The sequence below is a fragment of the Lethenteron reissneri genome, chromosome 39, assembly GCF_015708825.2.
Source record: "Lethenteron reissneri isolate LAM-NWPU_2019-01 chromosome 39, ASM1570882v1, whole genome shotgun sequence".
In the NCBI taxonomy this organism is placed as follows: domain Eukaryota; kingdom Metazoa; phylum Chordata; class Hyperoartia; order Petromyzontiformes; family Petromyzontidae; genus Lethenteron; species Lethenteron reissneri.
In genome coordinates this window covers 3,011,069-3,034,983 of record NC_083817.1, presented here as the reverse complement: position 1 = coordinate 3,034,983, position 23,915 = coordinate 3,011,069, and the positions used below count along the sequence as shown (strand labels likewise).

Genomic DNA, 23,915 nt, shown 5'->3' with positions numbered 1-23,915 from the left:
GTCAAGAAATTCCACGGCTGCCCCCCTCCCCCGACCCCACCCCCTCTTTAAACGAAGCCGTAAAAACGCGCGGGCGGGCGGGCGAGAGGGCGTCTGTTCCGTAGGGCGGCGTCCGTTCAGGTCTTCCCGTGGCTGGCCGTGACGCGTAACAGAGGCCGTTAAACGCGGGGCCCGCGGCGAGAGCCCCCGCGGCACGACGATGAAAGCCGGGAGCGGCTGGCGGGGGGGGGGGTCACGGCGCCGCACGCCCCGCATCGGTCACTGCCTCCTCGCGTCACCGCACACATCCTTCATCCCTCTCCAAAGCGCCATCACCGGCAGCACCGGCGGAGGAGAGCCGCGACGCCGAGGGACTCTCGCGCTACCGCGTCCCCCGCCCCGCCCCGCCCCGCCCCAGATGGGGGCCTGTGGACGATCTGAGCGGCCGTGTTGTAAAATAATCAAGTTGTTTCAAGACAGAAAAAAATTGTTCAAATATCTTCATCTTTTGTTGCGAGTCGGTCTGTTGGTCACAACGCTCTGTTGAGTGATGTTCTTCGTTCGGAGATGAGCACGGCCTCTCCCTGAATGCAATGAACCCAGGCACCTATTGCGTTGATGATGACCTATGTACAAACGACGAAATTCGACCGAGGTAAAATTTTTTTTTTACAAAAAACCTTAGTTACGCTGATCGCATGGGGTTTTAAAAATGTCTCGAGTCTCTTCCCACTCCTCTAATTTGTTTGAGTTGAGAGTTGGGAACGACTTTGTGAAATGAAGAAAAATGTAGGCAACTTGACCCCCCGCGCCTTTTGTTGTGTCCACATCGGTCACTCGACTATTTGAGTCGGGAGCAATCGAACCGACTCAGATTCATTTTTAACTCAACTAAATTTGATCACGATCAATTGCCGCGTCGCTTTAACGCAAAGCAATTTCACCGTAAGCAATTTTAGTTTTTTTCTACGTGGACACGCAAACGCAAATCTGCCTGCTCTATAACCCGCGACGGTCGGGAACGACACCTAACGATGTCTTGTCCTGTCCCGCCCTCCCCTGTGCCAAACCGCAGTCCAGGCGGCGGCGCCCATCGAGTACACCCACTTCTCCTTCTTCCTGGGCGGCCTGCGCGAGACGCCCGACTTCCTGAGCGTCATCGAGACGGTGCGCGCCATCACCGAGGAGTTCAGCGAGCGCGGGGTGCCCTGCTACCCCAGCGGGCTGCCCTTCCTCTTCTGGGAGCAGTACGTCGGCCTGCGCCAGTGGCTGCTGCTGTCCGTGGTGCTGGCGCTAGCGGCCGCCTTCCTCGTCACCGCCGCCTGCCTGCTCAGCCCGTGGACGGCCGCCATCGTGGTGAGTCAGCCGCTTGGCCCGCTCGTTGCATTCTCGCCCCCGGCCAGAACGCCGAGCGCCGGGCCGGAGATCAACTGCCGCCGCCGTCGGACGGCACCTTCCCGCACGACGGTGTCGTCGGTGCCAGATTCGAACTCGGGCTTTCGGCTGCGCCGGTTCGGTGTCTCTCTCAGGCCTGAGCCACCTGGTCCACTTCCAGCTGAGCGTATGTTTTTCATATGCAAATCTGTTGCGTGTTAATTCACTCGATCGGAAAATATCCGGGCGCGTTAATCCGTTCGGAGGCGGTCTGGCAGTTGCACGAGTCTATCCACGCTCGCTCAGGACGGCTCATTCGCACGCTGTTTTGTTTTCGTTGCGTGTGCATTGGTGGTTTTTTCGTACAAAAAAATTATTGGAATCCGCACCGCTCATGAACCACGGCGATGGTCTCTCAACGGCGCAGCCTTGAGACACGGGGGGGAGGACCCGGAGCCGAAGGGATTGTGTTTGTGTAAAACCAGCGTTGAGCCCTTGCACGTCTCTCTCTCTCTTTCTCCTTGCTCGCCGGCCACCGCCACTAGCCCACAGCGAGCCCCCCGTAACCCTCTTTGTTGCTACAGCTTGCACTTTTTAGTGGCACGGAAACGGAACTTTTTTTCTCCAAACAATTACCTGGTTGAAATGCGGCAAAATTTCCCTTTTTTTTCGCGAACGAAGCTTAGAGTCCATAAAGCTGCCCGGAGGTTTAACGTTGGGTGCACGGTTAATACTTCTTGGTCATCGCCGGGTAAATTATGATGATTCCTTCTGGCCAGGGGTCCGCCACAGCTGTGGGTGCCGCGAGGAGTTATCGTTGCGCTTTTGACGACGTCGAGATGGAGATCCGTGTTAGTTCCTCCCAACCCCTCCTCCTCCTGTTTGTAAATTCATGCCAAAGAAGAGGTCATGTTTTTGTCTAGAGGGGGGGGGGGGGGTGTGCATGAGTGTGTGCGTGGGTGTGTGTGTGTGTGGTAGTGTAGCGGGCTAGATTGCTGCGCTACAAACCCGGAAACGCGAGTTCGACTCCCGCTCACGGCCAACATCGGTGACGATTACCTGAACCGGTTCTAGGTCGACTCAGCCTGAATGAGTACCTGGTGCGGTGTGTAAACATCGCCACTGGGGAGACAAAGGCAGTCGGGCGTGGTGTTGGCCATCCACCCCCGGCCTTCATAGGTGCTCGCTAACAGCACTTGCCCCAAGAGTCTGTTACGGCTATATGAGGGATCTTTGTATTTGTCTTTGTGTGTTACGGGGAGTAGTGGTTCACACGCAGTGCTGCAGATCCACTGATCTGCGTTTAAATTCCCAGCAACAGCCAACTTTTGTCCTAGGCCTCTGCTAGGATAACTCGACCATTCCAATGAGTGCCTGGTGCACCTTGTAAATGTCATCCTTGGAGAGACAAAGGTTGCCCCGGGCATGGCGCTTGCCATGCCACCCCCTCGTTTGCTGTCGGCCTTAATAGGCGCTCACTTACCCACAGCACTGGCCCCAACAGCCTGTTCATGGCTATACGGGGGTCTTTGTTATTAGAGAGAGGATGCAGGCATGTGTGGGATGACAAAAAGGGTTGTGTGTGATAGGAGTGTGTGTGCATGTGAGAGCGAGCGATGGGAGAGAGCGGATGTCTTTGTGTAGGTATGAGGGATGAGGTAGGTTGTGTATGTGTGTGGGATAAAACAGGGGGTATGTGTGTGTGTGTGGGGAGGAGGAGAGCGTGTGTGTGTATGTCTGTGTATGAGTAATGGGAGAGGCTGCGGGGTGTGTGTGTGGGAGATCGCGCGCGTGTGTGTGTGTGTCAAATAGGGGGTTGTTTGTGGGAAGACAGAGGCCACGTGTGTGTGTGTGTTTGGGATGGGAGGTGTTTGCGGCAACGAAAAATAGAAGTATGTGCGCGCGCACGTGTATGTCAAACAGGAGGGCGAGTGTGTGTGGGATGACAGGGGGTGCGCGCGTGTGTGTGGCATGGGAGCGCAGGGAGGGCGCTGTGCGTGTGTGGGATTTCGGAGATCGTTTGTGTTTTTGTGGGGTAGTGGACACACACACAGGAAGTGACATCATGGCACTGGTATGCCACGGCCTGGCAGCTAACTGAGCGTGCGAGTGGCTTAAGAGAACGGAATCGGGGGGATTAAACAGCGCCTTGAAAATGTGGAATTAAAAACGACATTCCTGCCGGAGAGGGCTTTGAAAACTCAGCTCGGGTTGTTGACGTCCAGTGTCGGATGGGAAAACCGGCAAACATTGGGCAGGCCATCGGTGGAAGTGGAAGTGTAACCGTGATGCCGGAGCTGTTGCCGCAGTGCTAATCTACAACGAAATTGCCGACACTCAGGAGATGGGTTGGTAAATGAATAACGGGCAGCGGCGATGCGTGAAGTTGGGAAGCGCACACTGCTACTGCCATACGACTATCTCCTGTCCCGAGCTCACAGGGCACGCAGAGGTCAGGGCGGGTGCCAGGGGTTAAATATTCCATGGGGAGGGGGGGGGGACTATGGGGGGGCGGCGGGGGGGGGGGGAGGCTGAAGTTGTGAGTGAGTTGGTAGGAATGGGGAGGGCGAGGATGTTGGTGACCCCGAAAGAAAAATGCGGAGCGAGATCCGGACCAATTCCTCGTCATGTTTTGCACAGCAGAAGGCCCCTGCCTGTGTCGGGGAGCAGGCCCGATTGGTTAAAGGGATACCCCCCACCTCCTCCTCCTCGCCACTTAACCCACCCCCCTCCACATGCTCAACTTCCCCCTCCTTCCGCACACCCCCGCACACGCCCCCACCCCTCCTGTGTAAAACTGCAAAGGCCATTTGCTGGTCCACGACCCCACTGTGGAGAGAGGGGCCCTCACACCCCCCCACCCCCATCACGTGGGGCGAGGCGGAGAGATTCAGACAGGAACAGGTGGCCCTTCTTAATTTGTAAACAACGCGGGGTAAAAAAAAAACCATCAAAATGTGGCTGACGGCCGATGTGAGTGAGCAGCTCTCACCGTGGCAGGGAGAGGGTGAAAGGGGTCTTGGGAGGTGAAGCCGCCTCGGAATGAGCATGGCCGCCGTGACCCCTATGCGACCCCAGTGGCTCAAGTCGATGGGTTCAGACGAGACGTTTCGCAGCCACTTCCGTCGTCGTGGTTGGCGAAACGTTGGTGGCGCCAATTTTGTTGGGTGACTCATACGTTGAATCAGGGGGGGGGGGGGGGGTGGGCCGAGTTTTAAAATGAGTGGAGTTTCACACAATTCACTTCTATTGATCATGTACACTGAACGATCCCAGCACAACGTGCCCTACCGGTGTCCGCCCTTGTCAAACAACTCACCCAGTCTTGGAGAGAGCAATATGGCCGCAGCCTGGGCCTACAAAGCAGTTTGATGAATTGTCACGACCCAGGGCCTCGATTCCATTTCAGGCTCCACCCGTCGTTGTCGCGTAATTCCCTCGTTGTGCTTGTGCTCATGTGCACAATAATTTGCGAGCGAATTGCATAGGCAGAAAATAACGGATTCTCTCACGATTCAATGCGTGTATCGTCGCCGTGGTGTTAAACGATGCGCCGTCGCGTCGCTGCTGCCCCGTCGTCGCCGCGACTCCAACGTCTGACCGCTCGCTCCGTGTGCTGCTCCTCCGCTCCAGGTACTCGTGCTGGCGGCCATGACGGTGGAGCTCTTTGGCGTCATGGGCTTCCTGGGCGTGAGGCTGAGCGCCAGCCCCGTGGTGACCCTCGTGCTCTCCGTGGGAATCGGCGTTGAGTTCACCGTGCACACCGCGCTGGTGAGTGCCCGCCCCCCCACCCCCCCGCCGCCCCACGCCCTGCGCCCCTTACTCTGACTTCCCCTCACCCCACTCCACCACCGTATTTTACTCATTTGGGGTTTTCTATTAAATTTTCTTTCGCAAGTTACTCGATCGGAATTGCGCAATGCAACCATCGCCCCCTACCAGCAAAAACTAGGCAGGACCCTCCTGATAACAACAATACTACGTCAATAAAATTGCAACCTGTGCCTTCATACATAGCTTAGCAATGATTTCCCGAGCCCTGAGAGTTCGATATAATTGTTGTGATTTGGTGCTGTAACGGCCTACGTAGACTTTCGGCGTGAGTGGTGCTCAAGGCGAGATGCTACGGCGGTCGGCACGACGGCCGAGGGGTGACCGTAGCGAGGGGCTGTTCTAGCGAGCCGGCTATGCCGTAACGGATAGGTGCGTGTGCGGGTCGAACGGCTCGTTCCAGGAGGCCCCCTCCCCCCCGTGTGTGACGGGCGCCGTCTGGCCTCCTCCTCACCCTCCTCCTCACCCTCCTCCTCACCCTCCACCTCCTCCCCGCCGGCGTAGGCCTTCACGAACGCGACGGGCGGCCGCGACCGGCGCGTGGCGGCGGCGCTCGAGAAGACGCTGGTGCCCGTCCTCCACGGCGCCGCCTCCACCTTCCTGGGCGTCGTCATGCTCGCCGCCTCCGAGTTCGACTTCATCGTCCGGTGAGCGAGGACGCCGCACGCCGCGTGTGCGCGGGCGGGCGCGTTGTTTTCGCGTTGTTTTATTTTTATTTAGCCCGGTGAAACCTCAAGAGACCGGGGAGAATGTAGGTTTTGCAAGTAGTGACCTGCGGCGATCGCTGGAGCGGGCGCTGGTTCAGGAATTCCTACGAGCCCCTCCAGCTCGCCCACCCGCACAATATTTCGGCCCCATTTGCAGCGTTCCCCTCGGGGGGGGGTACCGGTCAACTGCCACTCACTACAGTCTAGAAGTGACCTGGGGAATATTTCGTTGAGAAATGATCCTCAACTGCCGGGCCAAAGCGACACATTTTTGGACTTACACGGGCGTCGAAAATGCAACCACGTCTCAAGGGCTCGGCACAAACAGCGGGGAACCCAAACAGAGTGTCCACGAGTTGAAGAGGGTTTTTTGCTTTTTTTAAGGATTTTTTTTATTCAGCCATGAGACAACAACAAGGAGGAAGGAAGCGAAAGAGCAGAGAGGGAAAGCGGACGGCAGCGTGACGACGTGGTACGGCGCGAACGAAGACTCTGGTTACAAATCGCGACTTGCAACCAGAGTAGACCTTCGTCCGCCCACTGGTGGTGGCTAACGTTCACGGGCCTCTCGGCTTCTCCGTTCAGTGTTTTCACGTCTGCAACGGGACGCGAAGCTCGCGTAAAATAAATAAACAAACAAAGGGACAGGAGCCACCTGTGGCAGACGCATCACGGCGCGCGTCCTGGCAAGCGCAGAGAGACTCTGTTAAAAACATTTCACCCCGGGTTGCACGGGACAAGCATCTAAACGGCGGACGGCACGACCAAAGGGCGTCCTCCAACCCGGCGGTGGACATCTGTGAAACTGCTGGGACGTCTGTGAAAAAATATCTTTGTGGCTCATCGGATTCCTCCAGTGCAAATAAATATTCTGTTTCTGATTATGTAACACCGCGTACGAGCGTAGAGGCACGCGGTCGCGGGCCGCGTCGCGTCCACGTGCGGCGGCAGGCGGCAGTCAGAATCAGAATCTGTATTTATACTGGAGGAATCCGATGAGCTATGAAGCTCTTTTTCACATGGGTCAATGGGTCGCGTCGCCGTGCGCGCGTAGGGTTTGATGTGCCGAGGTAATGGGTGGACGTTAATTTGTCTGCGCGTAGCAACTACAAAAACACTGCCCCCCCTCCCTGCCTGCCATCGTGACGTTTCCTGCGTTTAGCTGCACGTGTGCGATCGTTGTTGGTGTAGCCTTACAATGGCTCGAGGGTGCGTGTGGGTGTGTGTGTATGGGGGATCTTTGGCTTTGTGTGTGTGGGTGTGGGAAGCATGTGGTCTGTGTGTGTGTGTGTTTGTGTGTAGGGTGTGTGCATGGGGGGTCTGTGTGTGTGTGTGTTTGTGTGTGTGCATGGGGGGTCTGTGTGTGTGCGTGTTTGCAGCCGGGCGCCGTTCTGGCCACCCACTCCCTCGTGTGCCACAGTGCCGCCCTTCCTAGGTGCTCGCTAACAGCACTTGCCCCAACAGTCTGTTAAGGCTATACAGGGCATCTTTATCTTGCATGTGGACGATGCGTGCGTGCGTGTTGCGGTTCGTCAACGCTGATGAGAAATCGAGGGTTGCCTGTTGGGTGGCGGCCGCGGCTGCCACCGATGCCCCCCCCCCCCCCCCGCGTGTCCCTCCCCGTCCGCGGCTCGGCGTGTGATGTCCGGCGCAGCTGCCGGGGCGTATCTCCGACTTGTCGCGTTGCTCCGCGGAGCCCGAGGGAAGCAAACGAACAGCCGGGGGCCCCAGCGTGCTCGCCCACGAAGGGCAACGGGGGGGGGCGGGGGGGGCGGGGTGGGCCCCCTACCTCGCCATGCGGCACTAAACGCAAACGCGGCGCACGTTTGTTTCACACATTAGCCGGACGGGTTAGGGCCGCCCGCTCGCAAGGGGGTCCCCCCCCTTCCACCACCCCCCGCCATCCCCCATGGCGTGTGGGGCCCCATGCTGGGTGCCGATGGGTGGAGCGAGGTTTGGGGGTTAAGGCACGCCGGTGTGAGAGACCCCCTCCACCACCCCCACCGATGTGTTTTTTTTTGCGTAACGCTTTCCAACCGGGGGGTTGAGAGTGTTCAGGCGTTAGCTCTGTCCCGTCCATCTGTAACCTGGGGGCAACGATAAGTCGTATTAATGCTTCCGACGATTAAAAAAACGCTTTTGTGGAAACCCACACGGCATCGATTTAAGTTGTATTTGGAGATTTTGTTTTGAGCGACTGGAACTCGCGCAAAGCTCCCGCGTCGTCACGGGGTGATTACCGGCGGCACCGGTGCTGGTGGTGCCCATCTGCCCTGGTTACCCCGCGCGCTTTCACCACTCCGCGTGAACAGATTCTTTAAAAACAATTTTAAACCCCAAAATTCATCAACTCCAGGAAACTTCGCTGTCCTTCAGAGACATTCGCTGGTCTCCAAAAAAAACGTAAACAAATTCCCACCGTGGACTCCACCGAGCGAACGAGCGGAGCAGAGGGGGGGGGGTATGGATGAGGCCCGCGCACACCAAGCGGTGTCCAGCCAAGCGGTGACCCCCTGACCCCCCCGCGCACCAACCCGCGGGCCCCCCCCCCCCGCCCCCCCCCCCCCCTCCGCACAATCCTGCTGCCAAATGCCACGCGGGGGCTGCGAGAGCCAGGAATTAAGGCATCCTTACATTTCAGAAATGATTTAGAATTTTAATAACAGTTTGTTTGGTGAGGCAGGCGAGGGAGAGACGCGCAGGGTGCGGTGGTGGGGGTCGGGCGGGCGGGCGGGCGGGGGGCAGCCGTAAGAATGTTCTTGGTAAGTGAAGGCTTGTTTATTGAGGCGCTGGATGAACTCCAGAGGCCTAGAAACTAATCCAAACAAGTGTGTGTAAATATTTAGTCCAGAGCCCGGGCCCCACCGTCATAAACAAAGCATTTGTGGGATTCGCTCTTTCCCCGCAACGCTCTCCCCGCGTTCGGCACTTGGGTGAAGGGGGGGGGGGGGTGCACGCCTCGGTATGGTCACTTGCCGGACACCACCGTCCATGCTCTTCAATCGGTCACTGCAGTGAATCGTCGCGTGCATAGCCGACTATTCTGGGTGGGTGGCCATAGGGAGTTGGGTAAGGTTTGCCAGATTTCAAGGTGGCGAGTTTCGGTTCGTAGCCCGTGGCAAGGTTGATAAATTAAGAGTACTCCTTCGTAGGTCAGCGGTGCTCTGGGGAAGTAGCCGTCGGGGTCGTTGGTGTGCGAATTCCAATGCTTGGCTCACGGTTACCCAGCGAAGACGAACACCCAAAGAGACGCGCTGATTGTTGAGCCCATCTCGACCACGGTGGCATTCCGGTAACTATGATATTTGTGTCTTCAAGGATGAAAGATATAAAAAAGCGCTCGGCTTATTTATGCTTTAACCTGCATAACCTCCCGTGGTCGCTGCCCTCCCATTCCTTACTTTTTTTTTCCGGTTGTGGATTTGTGCCGCAGAGATTGCTTATCCTCCGGCCTAGTAAAATAAACATGCCTGCCCGCTGCAGGGAGGGGAGCGGGCTGATATCGCACAGATGCGCTCGCTCTCACACACACACTCTCGACTGACTCCACTCGCCGCTCTCTCGCGAGCAAACGCGGGCAGACCTCAGCTGCGGGCCGAGGTGGGCAGGGTGCCAGAGCAGCGACGGCCTCCCGAGAGGCCCGGGGATCAGCCAGACACGGCGAGTAGCGAGACACAGTTGATCAACGTCCAGGGAGCGTGGCCCAAGCCACGCGGAGTGTGTGGCGAATTCGTAAAAAAAAAAGTATCTCTCTGTTCTAGGTAGGGTGCGGGGCAGTGCTCGTCTTTGGTGGCAGCTGTGGGTGACGAGATGATTGTGATGTGGCTCTGTGTTGCGTGTGTTTGTTGTGGTGAGCGGTAGTGTAGCACTGCGCTACGAACTTGGCGACCCGAGTTCAGTTTCCCGCTAGCAGCTAACACCAGTGACGATTATGTAAATTATCTGAACTGGTCCTGGGCCTCCCCTACGTCGACTCAGCCTCAAATAAGTACATGGGTGTGTTTAAACATCGCCACTAGGGAGACAAAGGCGGCTGGGCTTGGTGCTTACCTCCCACAACCTCGTGTGCTGTGCCGGCCTTCATAGGTGCTCGCTTATAGCACTTGCCTCAAGAGTCTGTTAAGGCTATACGGTGGGGGGGGTATCTTTGCTTTTGTTTGATGAGTGTCATGTGGCAGGGCGTTGTGTAGCCGTGTTGTGCTTTCGTGTGTGCGAGCGTTGCATTGCGTGTGTTGTGGTGTGTCTCATGGTGGGTGGGGGACAGAAAGGGGGGGGGGGTGTGAGCGGTGCGACGGGTGGTGGTGGTGGTGGTGATGGTGGTGATGGTGGTGATGGTGGTGATGGTGATGGTGGTGATGGTGGTGGTGATGGTGGTGATGGTGGTGGTGATGGTGGTGATGGTGGTGATGGTGGTGATGGTGGTGATGGTGGTGGTAAGTTGTGGGAGGCACCAATGCTGCATTGCTCAGAGGTCTGCAAGTGATTACCCGCTAATGTTCCATGAAGTTCAGGACATACCATCAAAAAGGCCAATTCTGGAGTCACTGTTTTACTTTTAAACTTTTTCACGATGTATTTTTATTTGTCTGGCTTCGCGTCAAAATTAAAAACAAAGGTGCCCCGTCCTCGCGCGGGCACGACATTTTCAAGCCGCTCGATCCGTTCAATTCCTAACCGTGTGCGTTTCCCCTCCGCTGTGCGAATACAGATATTTCTTCGGCGTGCTCACAATCATGACCCTGCTCGGCGTTTTCAACGGACTCGTGCTGCTGCCCGTGTTGCTCTCCGTGCTGGGCCCTCCCTCCCAGGCAAGATGCTCCCCGCGCACGAGCGGCTTCGCCCGCCTTGTAGCTCATCAGGCACTCGGCGCCCAACTCTCATTCCTCGGCACTGCGTGCCGAAGCATTTTTTTGCTTGCTTCGAGTGCAAACAAGTGGCCTTTGTTGTGATCATTTTGAAGGAAATTCTGGTTCCTTAAACGGTAAATACCAGTGGGGGAGGAAATTTAATTTGTCTAATTAGCGGAAGGCAGGCTGTTCCACACTCTCAATCCGAGCGACCACTTTGCCATCGGAGTAAGGCTCCCGTCCCCACGAAAAACAAGCTTCCCCCAGCGTGCACTGTGCTCGATCAGCGAGGCGAGGGAAACGTGCATCTCCGCTCAGGGAAAACGTTATCTTTATCACTTTTGATATCTTCGCGGACTAACAGTGCGAATGGTGCGTGTGCGTACCCACAGGCCGCGCGCAAGCGGACGGGCGGAGTACGAGTGGACGCGCCGCCGCCCCCGTCTGCGCGGCCCGCGTGCCGCTGCGCGGCCTACGCGGCGAGCCTGCGCTACCTCGATGGCCCCGAGGCCCCGCGCGCCGGGACGGAGGAGACGGGCGAGGAGCTGCGGCCGTACTGCGAGCGCGCCGGCCACGCAGGAGCGCCGGCGGCCGCCCTGCCGCTCCCGCACGTCATGGTGGAAGCCTCGGACAGCGGCTTTGCGCCCCGCGTGAGCGTACGTACCCGCTCGTCGCTCATGCACACGCACGTGGCGCCGGCCTAGGTGCACGTGCGCACGGAAACCCGCGAGGCAGTTCTCGTGCGCCGAGTGGCTTCGTTATCGCGAAGCACGGCTGTGGACGACGCAGCGCGTGAATACGGCTGTGAGAACCGATGTTCCCGTAAAGCCAACAGCAACCCGGCTCGTGCGTGTTGCGCACACGGCACGTTAATGCCGCACGTGCGGTCGTTACCTAAAGAGCTGCGCAAAGCACAGGGCCTATTGCTTCAACTCGAGTCGTGATGTCCTTTTGTGTTGCTCAATCAGTCCCTTGACCTCATTACGAATGGTAAACATGGACTTGCGATACGACGTTCGAGGGTCTCACGGTCGCCCGCCCGCCGTCTTTGTCTCCACAGCTGATGCAAGTCAAAATCCCAGACGCTGACGGCGCCCAGGACATCCTGCAGGAGCCACACCGGCACAACGGCGGCGCCTCCGCTCACCAGCTGCACTCGGCCCGCAGCCGCGAAGCACAGGAGAACCTCCGCAACCAGAGCCACCAACAGCAGCAGTGGCAGCAGCAGCAGCAGTGGCAGCAGCAGCAGCAGCACATCCACCCGCACCAGCACCACTACCGTCGGCAGCGCCGCCCGCGGTCGGGCGACCCCGCGGCCCGCGAGCCGCGCAGGACTCAAACGCCGGCGCCGCCCGGCTGCTGCGGGGTCATCCCCACGGTGACGGCTACCACCTCGGTGACGGTCGCCATCACGGGGGGCATGCCGGGCGCGCCGCTGGGGGCCGCCGTGGCCGCGGCAGCGGCGGCGGCCGCGGCCGGGGAAGGCCGAAGGGCGCCGGGCTGCAAAGTGAGGACGAACCCGTTTGAGGGCTACGCGCACGCGGCGTACGACGACAGCGACGAGGGCTGCTTCCCAGACTCGCCGGAGGCAGCGCGGCCCGGCTCGCCGGGGTCGCCCGGACTTCCGGGAACGCCGGACGGGCACGAGGACCGCGACTCGTTACGCGTGGAGGACCTGGAGTGCATCGCGCCGCGCGTGCACGGCCCCGCCGGCGCCTTTTGAACGACGCGTGTCGGGAGACCCGCAGACGCGAGCTCCGCCGGAAGCGCCAACCGCCGCCGCCCGCGATATTATTTGCGTCCACTCCGCTGGTCGCGCGCGGACTATGGGGCGAGAGACGGACGAAGCGTCGGTCGGAGCGCCGTTTTGGCGGCGCGCTCGATAGACGTAGACTGTAACGCACCCACGCACACGCCACGCAAACACACACACTCCTCGTCGCGAAGATTATTTAATGATGTAAACACGAGCGTGTAAAATAATCTGTACAGCACACACTTGGGCAAACGTTGAGTCGTTGTTTTATTGTCTCTATCGATTTGCTCTAAGACTATAAATATTGTACGACCGCATGTACGGATGATAAGTGTAACTATTTTCTTACACAGATGCTTCTTAGCGCGTTGGAGAAGTCCTGCTGCTGTTTTCTGTACCATAGTTTATTAATAATGTATTTAAACCTTGCTGGCAAAATTTTATTCTATGCAAAAAAAGAAAAAGTTTCAAAAAATTCAACAAAAAAAGGTTCATTAGTTTAATAATAAATAAAGGGAAATAAAAGTAATGTATCGTGTTTATAATGGAAACGAATGCAGTGTGTGTGTGTGTGCCCGCGTCCCGTTCTGTGCGAGAGAGGGCTTCTCCGTTTGGTGCTAACCCAGCAGTAGCAGTAAATTGTCCATCACTGAACGCCTGTGGCCAGGTAGCGCTGCCTCCGTCGTAATTTAATAAAAGTCTATTTTTTGTACGAAGAGGGAAGGCATTGTTCTGATATCGGCCACCCCCACACCCCTTCCCCCCTCCCCCCCTGTGCACGCGACGCAACGGGGAGCTTGCTATCGGACACAGCGAAAACGTATATAGAAAAAAAAAGTTGTATTTTTTGAATATTTATTATATTGTTCAAAGTTAATTAAAGATAATAAGTAAATAAAAATTTAAATTACTTTGCAGAACAAAATAATGGCATTGCCATATCGCTTGCGGCGGCACCTGGGACCAAAGCTTCAAACGACCAAAATAAATAAAAAGTTATATATATACGACTTTGCCAAGAGCATGGCGAGTTCAAAATACGACAACGCAGAGCAAACCTCCGCGAATCGGTTTTTCGTTTGAAAGTTTGGCCCCCACGTCGCCTTCTTTTGTACCACATATCAGGGACACTTGTGTTTTCTTCTCCTTAACCGTTTCTCAGCCTCCAGATTAATATGCTCCTCTTGAGTTGAGTGCATAGTGTTTGAGCAAACTAATGGTAAATATCAAATGTATAGTTTTTATGTGACTGGTTACTTTGCGGATTTTTGATATATATTACTGAGAAAATACAAAAGTTTTACGCTAGACGGTCGATATTATTATTATTATTTGCCATGTGCGATGTGCTGGGAGTTTGTGTTGATAAGGCACGTAAGTTATTTATATGAGAAATCTATTTTTGTAGTGCATGTACAGATTAGCTGACAGCTGATGACAAAAGTTTATTTTAAAAGAGTTTCTTTTTTTTTTACATTTTAAATACAAATGTCACTGTTACGTTCGACATCAGACATGCAGGGCGATTCGCTGATGGATACCCCATGATGAATTGTAGGGAGAACAGCAGCGCATTTCCAAGGCCTCTGCGCGTGTCCAACCAATCTCAATGGTTGAACATTCTAACGCCGAACATTCTAACGCATGCCCCTTCTCTCCCTCGCCGCAACAAGACGTGGCCGCCACCGTTGTCGCTACGATATTCCGTCACCTGTCGAGAGAGGAGAGTGAGAAGATAGCCGCTAGAAATGCGCGGGGTGTCTGTGAGCGGATCGCCTTGTACATGTGTAACTTTGTACTGCCATGTCCTGCGGGGGGGGTGGGGGGTGGGGGGGAGAATAATTAAATCTTGACTGTTGAAGCTTTTTTATTTTATTATAATGGGATATTAAAGGTTTTGACATTTCCGAATCCCACAGTGGAGACCCAGTGATACCTCTACAGCTCTGAAAACATGATGCAACGGTTTGTTTTATTTGTTGATAAGAGATGTATAATGAATATTAATATTCAAATGTCGATAGTAAATGGTCTAACTAATAAACATGAAGAAATATTAAACATGACTTCTCTGTTCCCATGGTCCTTGATTTCCCCAGCCACGGTTGTTCACGCTGGATAAGCAGTCTGGCCCGTGACCAACTCACCCGAGAATTCGCCCTGAGCTCGTCAGCTCTGGGAAGCTAAGCGGGGTTGAGCCCGTGACGTGCTTGGATGGGCGACCGCCATGCACGCTGGGTTGTCATAGGTATCTGCGAGCCTGTGCAGAGGAGGGCAGTACAGCAACATCTATTGTACCATACTTTAATACTCCCCCGTCTATGCTCCTGGCTCTCACACCGACCCTCACTGACCAGGGTGGTGAAGTATGGTCAAATAAACCCTCGGCGTGTGGAGACCCTCATCCAGCAAAACGGCTGTACTATACGTGTCCAGACGATGTTTGAACAATCGCACCTCCGAGTGGTGGTCGCGTGGACTTGAACTCCGGGTCCTCCGGTTTTCTCCCCCTCCACATTTAGAAACAACGTCGCGTTTCGAGTATTCGGCTGCTAGAATTGTTGACGTGACGATGAGCCACTTCGTTGAGCTGCTATCATTCGTGATGGCCAGATCGCTTCTGAAAAAGAGCTACACAGCTCGGTGGGCCTTACCTTGTGAAGTAAAAAATAAAAAATATTTTAGTTTAAGTTGAGACAATCACTGACCCGGGCAGTGCGTGAATTGTCTCGCTGATACCGCATGTGAACATGCAGGAGGGCAACCCTGTAGCACGGTGGGTGAGAGGGCACTATCGATAAGAGAGTTCTGTATTGTCAATACCAAATATAATATTATGTACATCTCATTAGTCCACTGCTGGGAGAATGCTTCTCTGCGCAGTGTCAGTCGTTGGGGTTGTCTGACCATACTTCACCAAGCTGGTCAATGCATGTTGTTGAAGTGGGGAAGCCCAGGAACGGTTCACATTTAACTTACCACTGATGCTAGCCGTGGCCGGGATTCTAGATCACGTAACCGGATTTACACACCTCGGTGCACTAACCACTGCGCCACCGCTCCTTCATAATGCAAAGAGCATTATGGGTGATATCAATTCGAGGGTGAGGGGGCATTGTGGGTAGGAGCTGGTAGTTTGCTCGTTGGGAGCCCTGGAGGAGCGAGAAAGTGTGTGTAGATATAATATACGTTACATACACATATATTACAGATTCAAGTGTACATTACAGAACCTGCCAGCCTTCCCAACGGACACGCGTGAGCGCTTTGTGCAGCGTCAAGTCAAATGATGTCTTCCTCTGGGGAGACTTGCCGCCCGCCGTCATAGGAACGTGGAATTTCCACCACTTCCCCAGGGCCGCCAACGGAAGTTGATGATCACCACCCCACGCAAGCTCAGGTGAGTGAGACGCGGATTTTGTGCCTCCCTTAGAGACGGCTTCCCGGATCCGGGAATCATCAGCGATCACCATGATCAATTCACTCCTGGGTGAATTCACTTCCCCAGCTGTTACCTTTGCTTCGTTTATGTTGTATGGAATGGAATGGGTTCACGTGATCTCTGCAGCCACTAGAGGCCGCTATATTCACCATAATGTTATACCAACGTGAAACCAATGACGATCTTCACCTGGAATTGATTGATTAGCGAAGAGGAATGCATGCTTGGGGAGGTGGGGGGGGAGTAACAAAACTTGAGATTGCCTCGTGCTGGAGTGAGATTGCCATCATCATCAGAGGGCAGGGCAGCAAAATACCATTGTTGGACTGCACCATGATCTGTATATGTTCCCCGCCTGTATTAACCCGCACTGACCACCGTATTTGAAGCATGCTCGAACAACTTCTTCATGTAGTCAGGTAGGCTGACAAAGCGCTGCAACGTATTACTTCATTCATATTAGACCGAGGGACTTGGTTTGGCTCTCACAGCCAACAAGAGCGCCCGTTTATATCGTTTAATAGGGAATGGGCCTGGTATAGTTAACTGTTACAGAGAGATGCACGTTTGTGTGGGTCTGCCAAACTTTGCCGTGAGCTGACATTCCTACCTTTTAAATAACCCACGTAGAGAGCCCAAACACACAGCGTTTGTGATTTACATTCCTCCTCGAGCGAACGGCGTCGGTTAGGATTTGGGTAAAACTATTGATGGTGAGAGGAGCCGAAGAGCGGACGGACGAGGATTGTGTTGTGGGGATCTTAAGCTGAGACGCGCCACCGCCGCCATGCGATATCCGCGGTGGCTAAAACGACATGTCTCGGACCGTGTTCGTGAACACAAGGTAGAGCTGAAACACGGAAGGACCAATACTTCTGCCGTGGCTGATCATTACCTTAATGCGGCTGGCTCACACGAAATTGATTCCTCTAAGACGATGGTACTTTGCAAGCCGACTGGCTATCAACAAAGATTCGTTCACGAAGCCATCCATATATGCAGACACAGACACAATTTCAACCGAGACGACGGTTTTAAACTCAGCAATCATTGGAAAGATGTCATCAGCCACTTTGGGTCATGACTTGATTTGTGTTTTTTCTTGTCAACCTCCACCGTCGATCTACGTGACTTTACCGAAAGCACCAAGAATATGGCGAGGAGATGTTAACTCCCTTGCCTGATATACAGAAAGTCGTGAGCCCCGCCCCCCTCCCTCCCGATACGTTCCATTCATTGGCTACCACATTCTGATGAGCTCCCCCCCCCCCTCTCCTCCGCCCTCAACTTACTTTTAAGGGATTACATCTTGAATCATTGCCTCACTTGATGCAGCAAATCTGGCTGTGACGGTCCCACCTGATGACGGAGACTTGTGTTGCCTCCGAAACGTCGTGATTTTTATTTTTTATTTTACTTTTATTAATTTTAATGTTTTACCTACGTGACTTTACCGAAAAAAACCTAAGAATATGAATAGGAAGTCGTGGGTTCGATCCCGACCCTGACACCTGCTGTATATTTGTAATTTTCATGTTCTCCGCGTGATCACGTCTATTTTTTTATTTGGTTCCTCCGGATTTTCCCCAAATTTAGAAACATGCAAGGTGAGGCAGTTCCAGGCGCAGGGGGGGGAGGTGGCAGATGATAATGAGTGACATGAATATCACACCACACACAGTGTGTGCACCCTGGATATTTATTGAAAGCGGATTGGGATCAGATTGAAATTTAGAATCAACGCACGTTTAGAGTATTTGGCTGCTATACATTTCCACGTGATTTGCCATTTCATTGAGCTATCATTTGTGGCCAGGTCGATTCTGAAAAAGAGCGAAATAGCTCAGTGGGCCTTACCTGGTTAAATAAAATAAAAAAATATATCCACTCGTTCTCCAAAAGAGAGAACGACTCGGGCGTGAGAAGGAATCACAAAAGAGCCGGAAAAGCCGCAGGAAAGTGGTGAACCTGCGTACAATTCCACTCCAAGCTCTGCGGTCCTCTCCCTATAAAAATGAAGGTGTTATTAGCCATTCGATGAGTGTTAACGTGTTGGAAGAAACCGGAGCACCCGGAGAAAACCTCCGCATGCGAGGGGGAAATACTGTATCCCGCACAGATGGAACAGATGGACTCCACATTTGTTGTGCTTCCCTTCTGCTGGTAAAGCCGGGGAATGGCTCCTTCTTCGGCGCCACCACAGCAAGGGAGTTTACACCAACCCTCGCTGCCTCCACAGTGCTGATGTTACAGGCGTGCGCCACCACCGCCCAAGCTAAACATCACCGTTTTAAAGCTTTCGTGACTGCAGGGATTCATCTTCTTGGTTCTTTTGGTAAAGTCACGTAGAAGCCGTCCTCAGGTGAAGAACAAGTCTGTTCTTCACCTGAGGACGGCTGCTTGCGTTGTGGCCTAAACGTCGTGAGAATTATTTTATTATGTTTTATGATTTTTCATTATTTTATTAGACATCACCGTTGAAGCCCCTTGCCATGGGCACGTGACATATCCTCCACTGGCTTATTTTGGGCAGGGGGGGGGGGACAACGTTTGCCTGGAACAAAAGAAAAACTGCACGGCAGCGCGGGCACAGCACGTCTGGTGCGCCGTCACGCGTGTGACGGGGCCGCCGCGTGGGGGATGATAAACGCGGACACGGTCCGCCCGTCGCCACACCCGCGTCATCGCGTTGTCCGAAGAATGACGTGAAAGTTACGCGGCCTTTGTGAGTTGTTACACGGAGCCAACACGTAAGCGGCGTGGAGGAGGAGAAGGCCCACACTCTGCTGACGAGCAGGATTGTTGGTTTGCTTCGACAAAGGCTTTGTGGGAAACACCGCTGCAGAAGGCTTGGGATTGTAACGCTATTTGACTCCCACCAGATCCACAGGAAGAGACCCAGCGTGACCCACACCCGCGGTTCGGTCCCATCAACGTTCATGTCTGTGCGACTCTGTGTCTTTACTCCCCTTGTTTCCCAGCGTTGGGTTTCCAATTGGGCGCAAATCACATTATCACCCTCGCTTGTGATTTTTTTTTAAAGGAGAAATTCGGCTTCTGGATAAGGTAAACGGACCTCCGCTCAAGCCAAAGCAGTAGGCTGCCGATAATTGAATTTGCGGCTAAGTTAATTTAGTGACCAGGCAGGCACAAGGACTTTGCGGAACGGGAAATATGCCCTCCACTGAAAGGAAGCCATGAATCGGCATCATAATGCGATTTCCCTTTTGCAGAAACGTTCATTACGGGCCTTGAGCGCACGCACCACCTTTTACACCAATTAAAATGACTATTCTCTTTTTTTCATTCAACAAACGAACGTTGCGTTCTTGGCAAAAGCCGCGTTACGGACGATAATCTCATCAAGCCACTTCGACAGGTTTCACGAGCGGTGGATGCCGTGCCCAGAGCCCCGGGGTGACCTGCGCAAAATATTTGTAGTTTTTTTTCTGGCAAAAAATAACGCCGATGTCATCAACAACCACCACCACCACCAAATACCACCGGAAAAATCGCCAAGGGTTTGTGTTTCGGCCGTTTCATAAAAAAAATGTGGATGCGTCTCAAAAATATTTTGCCATTTCTCCCTCGCTCAATATCACTGAAAAATATTGCAATGTAGTACAAGAGCTTTGTCACTCCACTGTTGGATGAAGGCCTCCCACCATACTGTGTTGGTCACGGTGGTTGTTTGACCACGTTTCACCACGCTGGTCAGTACAAGTTGATCAATTAGGGCCCAGGACCGGTTCAGATATCAGCCGTGGCTAGAAATCGAACTTTAGGTTGGCAGGGTCGTAGTGCAGTGCGCATACCACGGCACCACGCCATCACTGCTCCATTCCATCAATGGGGTTTACAGTTTGCATTTTACGAGAATGAGTGATGTATAATTACATTTTGAAAAATCCATTCCCATGATCGAAAGCTTCATATAAAACCACGCCTCACTCACGAGCAACATAAAATGTTTAAATTCCTTTTAATGTTTTCGAATGAATTTCTAACGCAGCAAATAAGTAGGTGAAATATTTGCGCTCGTGTAAGTAAGTGGGGGCCCATTTCTCATCGTTCTGATTGTGCGCCCAGTGGCTTTGCACGGCAAATAAATACGCGTGTGGTAAAGGCTTAAATGCCGGATCGAGTTATCAGATGCATATTTGAGTTTGTACTTTTGCTCCCCCCCCCCACCCCCCGCTCGGCTTTGGAAGGGGAGCGCTCATTTCCCACACGCGCCGGCCCCGCATTTTGGAAATTCTGAAATGCGCTCATACGGCCTGGAATTTCGGCGCTGTTTAAAAACACGCGGTCGTTTACGCGCTTTTGTGGAATTTGGCAAAAATCGCGCGGCGCAGCCAAACGCTCCCTCGTGGGTCCTCCAGAGCTCCCGGGTCAAGTCCTGGAGCTGGGCCCAGACCCTGCCCCCTGCGATCGGCCGGACTGAGGCCAGGCACCGGATGTAGCCTCTCCGATCGTCACATTTGAGACAGAGTCGAACGAGAATATGTTGTGATATGTGCGTGGGCAGTGGTGCATATACGCCCACGCAAAGGAAATATAATGCATGTATTAATAAAAACTGCCGTAAAAAGTTAAACATATATTATAGGTGACAATTTGGGCAATGGCTCTTCTTCATAGCAGAGAGAAGAGCCATAAACCTAAACATTGCATTTAATTATTATTTTTTCCCTCCTGAGGGCAATACTATTGACTAATGTTGTTGACTTTCCGAGGCACACGTTCTGGGATTGCAGCACCAGATTGTAGGAATTTGGAGTTTAATTTCACAAACATTGGACCCATCTGAACCTCACGGAGTGAGGTCACTCTGGCAATGAAGCTCATCCTGGCTAAACAAAATCAACTTGAGACTTGAGCGTGTCTCAGAGAATGGCTCTGGAAAGATGAGGTCACAGAACTGCTTCTGATGTCACGTCGCCTCTTTGTCCGCACCAGGGAGAGAGCGTTTGTCACACGGCAATTAATCACATGTGGCTGAATCCCGGAACGAACCCAGGATCTCAGCAGTCCAACTCCAGAGCCACCCGGTGACCATCAACAATCGATACGTTTGTCTGCAGGGACGATTGATTCCCGTCTCTCGTTGCTGGTCTCACACTCATGCCAGTCAATCGCACGCCACCCGCTGGCTAAACTCGTGCATCGCCCCTCTCCCCAGCTTGAGAGCTCCGCAAAATGTTTGAGCGAGCACCGAATCGTGACGAGGCGTGGAGCGTTTCCATCGTCGTCATCGCGAGCCGTGTCCCATCGGCGTGCCCTCGTCGTCCGTCAAGACGACGCGATGCCACGATCCGTCTCGCTCCCACGCGTGAGCCGACCTCGTCACCCCACACTCTGTGGTGGTCACCCTCTCTCGGGCGCATTCTCTCCTGTGGTGTCAGTTCCACCAACAGTCTTATCTACTCCTTCTCCTCGCCAATAAGATGTCCCGCTCAAACCCCACTTGTGTTTTTGTCAGTACGGTATCCCTGACTTGATGAATCACGTGCTCTTCTTATTATTATTCCTGCCTCTCGGTGTCATCTTCGTGCTTCTGATCCACACGTCCTAGCTGTCTACGGAAACACAAGAAATCGAGGGTGGTCGATGGTGGTGTTTTCACCGCGTCCTGGCGGGCCAAGAGCCGCGTCACGAACATTTATCGTTGCCCGTTCACGGTGGCCGAGCGAAGAGCGCGGGTGGACACTCGCTGAGTGGACGTGCTGTTAAAATGCGCTTCGATGTTCGTAGGAAAAAAAATATTTATGAGATGGATTCAGAAAAACTAGGTAACGTTCTTTCAAAAGACGTATCCGACTCGCATAGAGGATAGGGGACGGTGGCGATCGCCTCGCAGCTCCTTTGATGGCCGGTGAGCTGCTGTTCGTGGCTTTGCGTATTCGTGTTTCACGTTTAGTTGCAACACGTGCGTTTATGGTTGCTCCAAATGGCTTCCTAATTCCTTTCTTGATGGACATTAAGATTTTTTTTTATTTTCAAGTTCAGGTTCAAAAAGCACTCCGACTCGCTTTATTTTTTTAACTAAACTAAACTTTTTATTTTATTTCAGCAGGTAAGGCCCACCGACCTTTAAAGCTCTTTTTCAGAAGCCACCTGGCCACACATGATATCTCAACCCAAGTGGCGTATCATGTGGACATTTATAGCAGCCAAATACTAGAAACGTGCGTTGATTATACATTTAAATGTAATCCCGACCCGCTATCAAGATCCAGGGTGTACACACTGCTGTATGATGTGTTATCCATGATGTGTTATCCGTGATATGCTATCCAGGATGTGTTATCCGTGATGTGTTACCCATGTCACTTATTATCCTCTGCCCCCCACCCCCCGCGTCTGGAACTGCCTCACCCCAGCCACCCGTGCTGTCAACTCCCTGACCCTGTTCAAGTCCAGGCTCCGGACAACCTTCCTTCTGTGTCACTCTGCCCATGAGTGACTCAAACACTCGATGTGTAAAATTGCTTTGCCGACTTCTTCTGCACAGAGCAAGGGGGGGGGGGGGGTCAGATACAGACACGATTTAAAACCTAACTGTATTCTATTCCAGTTGTGTCTCTCTTCCGCAAATATATTTATCTCTCGATTTAAAGCTTTCGTGACTGCAGGGATTCATCTTCTTGGTTATTTCGGTAAAGTCACGTAGAATGGAAATAATAAAATAATAAAAATAAACATAATAAAATAATTCTCACGACGTTTCGGCCTCAACGCAAGACAGAGTCTGTCTTCTCGACAGACCTCTTATTTTATTGTTTCATTTTTATTATTTTATTATTTCCATTCTACGTGACTTTACCGAAAGAACCAAGAATATATATTTATCTCTTCACCGCGAACGAAATCATCCTGCGTTGTATGTCCTATTTATTCACGGAAGCCCAGGAAATGTGGACACACGGGGCACAGGGGAATTAGAGCCGAACTCATCACTGTGGAGAGGACTGACCGAGCACTCGGTAAGCGCGCGTGTGCGTGTGTATCTCCAGTTAAGCAGAACCGCGTGCCCCAATGCGTTGTCCCAGTGACTGTCCTCCAAATCTCGGCTACCGCTCCGACCAAACATAGCGCAGCATCTGATTGTGGCAGTGCATGCGGGATGGTCCACTCCTCAATGTAACCAAACGTTCATTTATTTATTTTTTAATAGAAAATCAACTTCGCTTTTCTGTCTGTCCGTACCCCCCCCCCCACACACACAACTCCTACTCACCGCCCCCCCCCCCCCTTTGCCCCCCCCCTCCTTTTAAGTTGCCCGATTTGTTTTGTGTTTTAAATTTGTTGAATTCCCACGACAGTGTTTCCAACTGTGCTGCGTTGTAAAAAGGAGAAAAAAAGCTAAGAAAATTAGCCCGTTTTTTTTAAGCGCTCACAAAGGTCCGAGCGAGCCGGCGATGCCGAGGCTTTGTGGTCTCGTTACGAGCCACGTAAATAGGGTTTTGTGCGCCTGCCTCGGCCGCGCGCATGTGTTTGGAGGGATTAGAGGGCCCAGCCCCTTTTCAGGGGTTTAAAAAAAATCCCTCCGAAGAGAGAGAGAGAGGAGAGAGAAAAAAAATACCCCGGTGAAGAAAAAAAATACTCCCCGGCGCAAGTAAAAAAAAAATTCAAGGAAATAATGGAAAGAAAGGCAGAATAGGAGCAGAATGCGGAGGAGCGAGGCCAGGATAATGAGGCTCCGCACTTGGCTCACAGGAATGAAGTTGCTCGCTACAGTGTAATAGTGTTTAACTGGTTGGAATCGCAGATTTTGTCTGCCCAATGCAGGCCCTGGACCCCCTGGCCCGTCCGCCTGTGTGGGCCCGCATTGTCCTCATTGGGCACTTCATGTCAGGAATGCGGCCTCTCTCTCTCTCTCCGCCGCCGCTGCTGCTGCTGCTCCAGCCCCTCTACCCCCCCCCCCGCTCCCTCCTCGCCGATTCACGCCACATTCACTCGCCCATCCCCGCTCCCTA

General features: G+C 53.4%; 1 protein-coding gene across 2 annotated transcripts in view; it reads left to right on the top strand.

The window, feature by feature from the left end:
• Positions 1-14,549, top strand: part of LOC133351850 (protein patched homolog 1-like) — a 59,607-nt gene extending 45,058 nt beyond the window's left edge. For both annotated transcript variants that reach the window (XM_061567417.1, XM_061567416.1), the window contains exons 18-23: positions 1,055-1,335; positions 4,987-5,124; positions 5,689-5,831; positions 10,600-10,699; positions 11,131-11,394; positions 11,799-14,549. In XM_061567417.1, coding sequence (XP_061423401.1) covers positions 1,055-1,335; positions 4,987-5,124; positions 5,689-5,831; positions 10,600-10,699; positions 11,131-11,394; positions 11,799-12,461 — 1,589 coding nt within the window. In that variant the 3' untranslated portion in view covers positions 12,462-14,549. The remainder of the gene's footprint in view (positions 1-1,054; positions 1,336-4,986; positions 5,125-5,688; positions 5,832-10,599; positions 10,700-11,130; positions 11,395-11,798) is intronic.
• The last annotated feature ends 9,366 nt before the right edge of the window (positions 14,550-23,915 follow it).